At 41.6% G+C, this 9,553-nt stretch overlaps 1 protein-coding gene across 2 annotated transcripts in view; it reads left to right on the top strand.

Moving 5' to 3' along the window:
- Positions 1 to 9,553, top strand: part of Ganc (glucosidase alpha, neutral C) — a 58,001-nt gene that overhangs the window by 23,575 nt on the left and 24,873 nt on the right. For both annotated transcript variants that reach the window (XM_029484480.1, XM_021182437.2), the window contains exons 7-12: positions 1,273 to 1,339; positions 2,294 to 2,390; positions 4,000 to 4,180; positions 4,386 to 4,539; positions 7,072 to 7,307; positions 8,713 to 8,839. In XM_029484480.1, coding sequence (XP_029340340.1) covers positions 1,273 to 1,339; positions 2,294 to 2,390; positions 4,000 to 4,180; positions 4,386 to 4,539; positions 7,072 to 7,307; positions 8,713 to 8,839 — 862 coding nt within the window. The remainder of the gene's footprint in view (positions 1 to 1,272; positions 1,340 to 2,293; positions 2,391 to 3,999; positions 4,181 to 4,385; positions 4,540 to 7,071; positions 7,308 to 8,712; positions 8,840 to 9,553) is intronic.

The raw sequence follows: 9,553 nt of genomic DNA on the forward strand, positions 1-9,553 counted from the left end.
AAAGAAAGAAAGAAAGAAAAAGAGGAGGGAAGGAAGGAAGGGAAGGAAGGAGGGGAAGGAAAGAGAAACAAAGGGAAAGGAAAGAAAAGACTTGTTCTACATGCAAAGGCTGCATTTTTCCCCCCAAAACACTGCTTATTTTAGTCCATATAAAGACACTCATGTCAAATGATATACCAGTTCCTCAAAAACTTAAACTTGGAATTGCAGTAGAACCCAATAGTCCTGCTGCTGTATGTCCCTAAAAGTGAGACCATTGCAGCATCTCTCACAGTAACAGAAGCAGGAAGAAACACATGACCCAACCAAACTGTGGTCTGTTCATGCAATCGAATAGTATTTGGTCTTAGAAAAGACAGTTCTAATGTGGGCTCCGAAGTAAGACCTGAGACAGCCTGTGAAGTAAGCCAGTCCCAAAAGAGCAAATACCCTAAGAGTCCACTTTATGCCATGACTAAAGTCACACTCGCAGAATGGAGAATAGGATGGTTTGGCAGGGGTGCAGAGAGGGAGAAATGGAGAGTTGGTATTTAGTAGGGAGGCCCAGTTTGGGCAGATGAAAACTGTGGAGCTGGGTGGTCGATGACAGGCAACACCATGCCACTGAGCAAATGGACTTGGCGACACTGGGCTGTGTACTTGGAAATGTTAAGAGATAAGGTGTTATGTATTGTAACACAGTAAAAAAGGTTCATGAGTATTGACTTTTTATAGAAAACATTTATTTGATTTATTAAATATACATCATAAGCCAATCTTCAAAAATGTGGACTCATATTCTGTCTTCTTTTCTTTTTCTTTTATTTCTTTTACTTTTTGGAGGTGGGGCAGAGTCTCAGCATATAGACTGAGACTGACTTACTAAATAGGTTAGGCTAGCTCCTAATATATAGAGCTTTACCTGCCTCTGCCTCACAAGAACTAGATAAAGGCATGTGCTAACACATCCTGCATTTTCTCAGTTTTAAAATTTCTTTTGTTAGTAGTTAATAGAATGAGTGTGTATGATGTATGTATGTGTGTAGGGCATAGCGTGCGTGTGGAGGCCAGGGGACAACGTTGTGGGGGTATTTCTTGTCTTCTACTCTTATGTGGGTTCCGGGAATTAAACCTGAGTTGCCAATCTTGCATTATTAGGAGGCAAGGCCTTTACCTGCAAGGCCATCTTGCCAGTGCCTCAATCTTAATAATCCAAAAAAGATATTCTGCTATGGTAACCACATTTGTTGCCGATTATAAACTGATTTTTTTATCTCCTTTTTATATGGATAGGAAAATCAAGAGGACCTGGGCCTGTGGGAAGAAAAATTTGGAAAATTTGTGGATGTCAAAGCTAATGGTAAATTGACAAAATTAAGGTATAATATTAAAATAGATCATTCCAAAACAGCCAAACATGTATGTCTAAGGATCATTTGAGGCCTGGGGATATGGATCTGTAATGGAGTGCTTGGCTAATGTGGGGGTGCCCTGAGTTCAATCCCCAGTGGCATAGATAGATAGATAGATAGATAGATAGATTCCTTGAGCTTTGGCACCTAAAACAAGTAGCTTTCATAAGGTGAACAGAAATTCCCAGTTGGGTTCCCTATACTTCAGTAATAACAGAAAAGTAATTATATATACCTTATGGAGGAATGAAAGAGATACATGGGCCATGTACAGCTTATGAACTTAGGACAGGACTTGGGCCAGCACACTGCTTGGTGTTTTGAGTCAGTCAGACGACTATAATTCCACACTCTGTTTTCATGAGACCCACATCATGCAGCTCATCCACTCTAACATTTTTAGGTCTCCTCATCATTGTCACAGGCGCTGCATGTCCACCTATGACATTTCTCACAGGCTTAGCAGTACGTGATGGGCTCACACATCACATATCACAGCCATGGGAAGTCATACAAAAAGGATGTAAGGTTGTAAGGCCTTCACACTGCTCTCAACACAGTGGCTCTTGTAGAAAACCACAGGCAAGGAAAGTTACCAAGCAGAAGATAAACATGAACTCATTCAGCCAAGATAAAAGTGCTCAGTATCAAGGGCAAAGGGAGCTTCAGCACACAGCCCAGGCAGCATAACAAGTGACTGTGTACTTTTACATACACATAATGTATGTTCACCAGTCCCCAAACATCGGAGTGTCTTACTATCAAAATCAGTATATAGCTTTGCTTGGTTGAGGCAAGTTCAGATCTCTCTTCCCAGCTAGTCGTTTTGTTAGTTAAATGAACTGAATCTTTTAGATTGATCTATTAGAAGCAAAACTTAGCTATGGTTCTGGTCTTGGCAGGCCCTTCCTCTGTTGGTTTGGATTTCTCTCTTCATGGATTTGAACATCTCTATGGTATTCCTCAACATGCAGAGTCACATCAACTTAAAAATACCAGGTAAGTGACAGTAAGAATTCTTGTCATAGTTTGGTTTTTATTTCTGTGAAGAGACACCATGACCAAAGTAATTCCTATAAAGGACAACATTTAATTGGAGCTGGCTTATAGTTTTAGAGGTTCAGTCCATTATCACCATGGTGAGAAGCATGGCATCATACAGGCAGATTTGGTGCTGGAGAAGCTAAGACTTCTACATCTTGATCGGAAGGCAGCCAGGAGGCGACCCCCTTCCACACTGGGCGGAGCTTGAGCACTAGGAGCCCTCAAAGCCCACCTACACAATGACATAATTCCTCCAACAGGGCCACACCGCATAATAGTGCTGCTTCCCATGGACCAAGCATATTCAAGCCGCCACAATTATTAACTAGTCTGTGGCTTAATATTACTTACAGAGTTTGAGAAACCTTCCTAGTATTCTTGAGTCCTGAACAGTATAAGAGAACTGAAAGCTTAGTAAGAACAAGCAAGCGAGGTTCTGTATATTTATTCTGTCTCTGCTCTTGACTGAGTGTCTGCAATAGTGGACTGTACCCTGTAAGTACAAATCAGTCCTTGCCCCTAGGTTGCTTTTGTGAGTATCTGTCACAGCAACGGAAATGAAACTAGGACAGGACATAAAGGTGGAAAGAACGAACCAGCTCCACAGAGCTGTCTCTCACTTTCACAGGCATGCACACACATTCACATTAATTAAAAAAAAACTGTAATATTAAACCCCCAAAATACAGGAATAAAAGAAAGGAATAATTGGAATTAAAATGGAGGTTTGCTTTTACTATGTAGAATAGTTTAGGGGAACCCTGGGAGAATTACATATATATATATATATATATATATATATATATATTAATTATTCAATCAATATACACACACATATATATATTGATCTAGAAAAAGGCTTTCACTCTAAAGAGGAGAATGAGCCAGAGAATGTGGCATCTTCAATTACCTATGATTGCCTTGGAGAGACATATGAGACTGACACTACTGACAAATGGATCCCAGAGGCATCTGCCAAAGAGGAGCCAAAACCAAAGAGAAGCAGAGACTGATAAAGCTGTCGGGTTTGGAGACTGCTTATTTCATAGGTAGGCAGAGTGACTCATCTCACTGCCCCAGCCTGTCCTGTCCCAGATCTTTCCCAGCTCAGCTCTCTGGAGACATGTTAGGATGCACTTCTTTTGCCTTAGTTTCAGAGAAGTCTTTACACAGGGCATCAGTGGAGGAGGCTTAGCATGTCTGCTATTCACAGTGAACATTTAGAAAATGTAGACCAGGATCTAAGCCTAAGATATCCAAGGAAACCAGCGGAGACAAAGGAGGAGGATCACATGCAGCAGGTTGGCTAGGAAGCCTCCAGGCAAGTGGTAGGAGATGAATCTTTGTAGGGGAGTGGTTTTACGTGGGGTCTTGTTACATGCCCAGGCTGGCCTAGAACTTGCTGTAGCCTAGGATGGCCTCTAACTCACAGTTCTCCTATCTCTACCTTCCAAGTTCAAGGATTATAAGTATGTGACTTTATGCGTGGCAGGAGGTAAAAGGTTGTTAACAGAGAGGATGAAGCTGTTCTATTCATTAACGGTGATAAGCCTTTGTGTTTCAGAGATGGAGATGCATACCGTCTTTATAATCTGGACGTCTATGGATACCAAGTGCATGACAAAATAGGCATATATGGTTCAGTGCCTTATCTCCTGGCCCACAAACAGGGCAGGACTATAGGCATTTTCTGGCTGAATGCTTCAGAAACACTCGTGGAAATCAACACAGAGCCAGCAGTTGAGGTGAGCTGTGGAATGTGGCTGCATGCAGGACTTTCCACACTGTAGTCTAAGCCCTTTCCTTTGCAGCAGCATTTTCCTGTACCAAGAGCTTTACAATGTAAGCAACAAATGTCAGTAGGAGCTACTAAACATAGACCGAATCACTTAAAACTGGGTGCTATGGGTTGCAGTGATATTTCTCAGATTTTCATTACACCCTCTCCAGTACACACTGACCCAGATGGGCCCAGCAGCTGCCAAACAAAAGGTCAGGTGCCGAACTGATGTGCACTGGATGTCAGAGAGTGGGATCATTGACGTTTTTCTGCTGACAGGACCTACGCCTGCTGACGTCTTCAAACAGTACTCGTATATCACAGGTACAAGCATCATCTCTCTGTTAGCTCTCCTAGGTATCGTCGCTGAAATTAATATCTGTTTTACATTATGTAGAAATTATAAACAGTGTCTCTAAGCATTTTAAGTTGCAACCATTTTTTTTCTATCCTCATTACATCCAGACAAGGTAAATAGGGCTCTAGAGGAGTTCTCAACCTGTGGGTCTCAACCCCTCGGGGGGAGGTCACATGTCAGATATCCTGCATATCAAATATTTACATTAAAATTTATAACAGCAGCAAAATTACAGTTATGATATAGCAACAAAATAGTTTTATGATTGAGTCACCACATCATGAGAACTGTATTAAAGTGTCGTAGCGTGAGGATGGTTGAGAACTACTGCACTAGACTGTTCCTTCTCTAATCCCTAGGCCTTGTCATATGCTTGTTTGAAGCTTTAATAATAATAATAATTCCCTGTAGCTAAGGAGTATTCTGTCCTGAACTTTTGAATGGTTCTTCTCTGTTAAAATATACTACTGCCTCTAACAATAAAATACTTGTTCTTTAAGAGACCAAAGGCCAGTAAAATGGCTCAGTGGGTAAAGGCACTTGCCACCAAGCCTGAAGTCCTGAGTTTGATCACAGGAACCCACATGGTAGAAATAGAAAACTAACTCCTACCAGTTGTTTCCATATGTGCATGTATACACACGCATACACACATGTACACACATGCACGCACACACACACACGTACACACACATACATACACACATGCACAGGCAAAATAAATGCAAATGCATATGCTTTACTCCTTGTAGAGATAAGCCATCTTTCTCCTACCTTCACCTAGGCTGGTAATTGGGTCAGCTAAATTTCCTCAGAATTCAAAGGCCTTTCTCTCTTGTCCCCTGTCTTCTTGCTCTAAAACCACTTGTGTTCCTTTGCACGTGATTTCTCTTTTCCCACTGAACCATTCTCCTTATCACTAATATTCTGAAATTTTAGAACAAGTTCGCTTGATGGATTCCTGTCCTGAGGGTGGACACGTTCAATCTGAGTGTCCGTCAGTCTGGCAGACTCTACTGTAACTTCCGTAATTTCCCATCTTTATTTTTCTTCCCTTTTTCTTTTTGACTTGTGTCTGAGAAGTTTTCTTCCTCTTATCTCCCAGGCCGTCCGTTATTGACATGTTGCTAATGTTGCGGATGTTCCTACCTCTGACTTTCCCTGTGCTCTTTGTTCTTTGAAGTCCTAGTCTAGTTTTATGTTGTCCTGCTCTACTGTGTGATTCTTTTAGCTTTTTGTACTTCTAGAGATACTGATGATAATGTTTATTTTTATTTTAAAATTATGTATATATGTATGAGATAAAGTGCCAGCAGGGTCCAGAAGAAGGTGTCTGAGCCCCTGGAGCTAGAGTTACAAGTTGTTATAAGTCACTTGACATGTGGCTTTTCATGGAAGCCCTTTGCTCCTGGATGAGACTGGTATCCTAGCAGGTGAAGAGCATGTGCCTGTCTTCGAGGTTTCTAAAGCAGTGACACGCTCCTCTCCTGTGTACCATCCTCTCGCACTCTTTGTGGGTCAGCAGACACTACCCCTCCCTTATGTCTCACCCTCTAGATCTTTGTTGAACCTACTTCCCTTTGGTTTGCTCTTTTGTTTTGAAGCTGCTTCGTTGTAGTAATTTTCATGCGATAGTTCTCTCCTTCCACCAGGTGGGACCCAGGAACTGAACTCAGGTCATCAGGCTTGGTGGCAAAGGCCTTTACCCACTGAGCCATCTCACTGGTCTCATCTTTTTAAAAAAAAACAAGCTCTCATATATCTCAGGCTGGTCTTGAACTTTCTATGTAGACAAGGGTGGCTTTGAACTTCTGATTCCTCTGCTCTACCTCTCCCAAGTGCTGGGATTACAGGCATGCCTCACTTCCAGTTTTATAGGGTGCTGTGAATTTTGAACCCAGAGTTTTGTGCATACTAGGCAAGTGCTCTACCACCTGAGCTGCATCCACAACCTGATCTGCCATTTGATGTTTTCTTGTATAAAATACATCTTCTGTATTTGATGTTTTCTTGCATAAAAAATATGGGAAGAATTCTGAGCTTGACATACAGGGCTCTTTATAAATTAAGCCTTTCCAGTTTCAGCTTCTCTTGGCCTCTCACACTGTCATGTCTACACTATTTATTTTCTCTAAGACTACATGTACTTCTTTGCCTATCTCTGTTCTCTAAGCTCTACCTTGTTTCCCTGCCTGGCATCCTCCTACTTATTATTCAAGGTATCTACTCTTCTCACCTGCCTTGGGAAATGTCTAAAGATGTAACATTACTCTGGAAGCACTAGACTGATACCTTTATCATAACAGATAGATATAGATATGTAGATATATATCTCAGGTCGGAATTTATTTATATACCTGCCCTGTCACCCTAATTACTACATTCTTCTATTAATATTCTATATAGTAGTGTCAAGTTCAGTGCCAATAGCCTGCAGAGATTGGGGAGATGGCCACTGATTGAGTAACATTAGTGGTCTCCATTGTCATCTCTTTTAGGCACACAAGCCATGCCCCCTCTTTTTTCCTTGGGGTACCACCAGTGTCGCTGGAACTATGAAGATGAACAGGATGTGAAGGCAGTAGATGCAGGGTTTGATGAGCATGACATTCCATATGATGTCATGTGGCTGGACATAGAGCACACGGAGGACAAGAAGTACTTCACCTGGGACAAAAAGAGATTCGCAAACCCCAAAAGGATGCAAGAATTGCTCAGGAGCAAAAAACGCAAGGTGATGTCACCCTGATGTCTAGAGCTTTTTAATCCCAAAATTTAAAGAAGGGAAAAAGATATCTGATCCTCTGGGACTGGAGCTACAGATTGTTATGAGCTGCCATGTGGGTGCTAAGGATTGAACCCAGGTTTCTTTAAGAGCAGCCAGTGATCTTAACAGCAAAGCTGTTCTCCATCCCCCATTTCCTGAGACCTTTCCATGTTCAAGATGTTGTGCTAGTGTTGAAGAGGTCTTTGAGTGGTGGGAAAAAGCAAGCATATGCAACTGTAATAATACAAGACAGAGACATAAACAGAAGTGTATGACAGAATATTAACAAGCTCTGTAACTCAGCAACTACAAAACTTCCAACACTTAAAGAACTAGCACAGGATTTGAACAGATAAATAGTCCACCAAAGAAGATATTCAAGTAAAGATAGCCAAGAAGCACATGAAAAGATGCTCTTTCTACCTATTGGAACTTGGATTCCAGGGATCAAACTCAGATCTTCTTGGTTGGTTCCTGAACCATCCATCAGCCTTGTTTAGATGGTGTTATTGTTTTGATGTTTTGGCTTGGTTTTGCCATGTCATTTCCTTGGTTTCTGTAGTTTGGAAGGAGTTGAGGCGGGGAATGGGTACGCACATATTCCTATAGAAGCCAGAGGACAGCCTTGTGTCATTTCCTAGATGCTACCTACTTTTCCTTTTTCTTTCTTGTGAGACATGGTCTCTCACTGACATAATGGCCATAGAACCCCAAAGACCATATACCTGCCTCCATCTTCCCAGTGCTGGGATTACAAACACGTGCCACCAAGCCTGGCTTCTTTATATGGGTTCTGGGCTCAAACTTAGGTCCTCATGTTTGTAAGGACCTGACTTGACTAAGTTACCTCCCTGGCCTCTTTGTGACTTCTTTTCATCAGTGTCCTCTTTGTCCTGAATACTTAGGGAGTTAGGACTTTGCCCAGTTAATCCTTTCCTATGGCACCTGGCACCACAGATAGATGAAAGCTTAGCAAATATCATCTTAAAGACATGCATGGCTGCTGAAAAGGCTCAGTGGGTAAAGGCACTTTGCCACCAAGTCTGAGGACCTGAGTGAGTTCAAGCCCCAGAACATACCTGATGGCAGGAGAGAACCAACTTCAGACATATCCACACACAGACACACACAATTAAGAAATTAATTAATGTAAAATATAATAATAAAATGATAAATTATGATAATTATAACAGGATTCACCAGATTTAATAACAGTTTTCTGAATGAAATGTTACAAGGATTTACAAATGTCCAAAATTTTCAATGAGTGGTAGTTTCTGAGTAAAATTCAACCCTCCTAAACTATGGCTAAAACACCTAAATGAACATAAGTCTCATAAAACTGACATGCTCTTAAAATGTGTCCTGACAGCTTGTGGTTATCAGTGACCCCCACATCAAGGTGGATCCTGACTACACCATCTACGCTCAAGCCAAAGAACAGGGCTTCTTTGTGAAGAATCCAGAGGGTGGCGACTTCGAAGGAGTATGTTGGCCTGGTATGGTATCATTTATTTCCACTTCTTCAGTCTCAACTAATGAAACATCTATGGCCGACATTTTCATTCTTTATGGGCATCTCTTTCTCTTCCAGCCACATCTGTAGTACCTTTAAGGGAGCCACTATTGCCTTCTTTGGTATCTTTTCTAACACCTCATGCAGTGAGCTCTGAGTGCACTTATCAGTCAGTGATCAGATAGATGAGAGCATGAAAAATAAGCAAACAAGCTCATGCCCATGTGTAGTGTGATTTATTTTGTGTGTCTGACACTTTAAAGGATCCCAGATACTAGTGATGAAGTGAATGTCTATAGCCATAGTTAGCTAAGGTTTGTTGTCTATACTGCTCTGTTTTCTAATCTTCTAATCAATGATGCTCAGAGGGAAGACCCTATAAAGGTCACCCACTTTAATAGAACTATTGACCCTATGACTTTCAGTGTCAGTTGCCTCTTGGATTTCTTGGAACGGGAGAGATATAAAAAGCCAACAGAGGCTGAGAGAAAGAGTAGGGTCAGTCGCAGAAGGGTAGAGTCAGAGAGTAGAGTTAGAGAAGACGGTTGGTGCAGGAAGGGAGAAGATTGGGTAGGATAAAGAAGACAGTTGGTGCAGAAAAGAGATTAAACAGAGTGAAAATAGGAGACCATTGAGCCAGGAAAAGCTGAGCTAAGCCAGAGAAGATATTGTTGAAAGTGAATTGGGCTAGCAGAGA

The sequence above is a fragment of the Mus caroli genome, chromosome 2 (assembly GCF_900094665.2).
Source record: "Mus caroli chromosome 2, CAROLI_EIJ_v1.1, whole genome shotgun sequence".
Classification (NCBI taxonomy): Eukaryota; Metazoa; Chordata; class Mammalia; order Rodentia; family Muridae; genus Mus; species Mus caroli.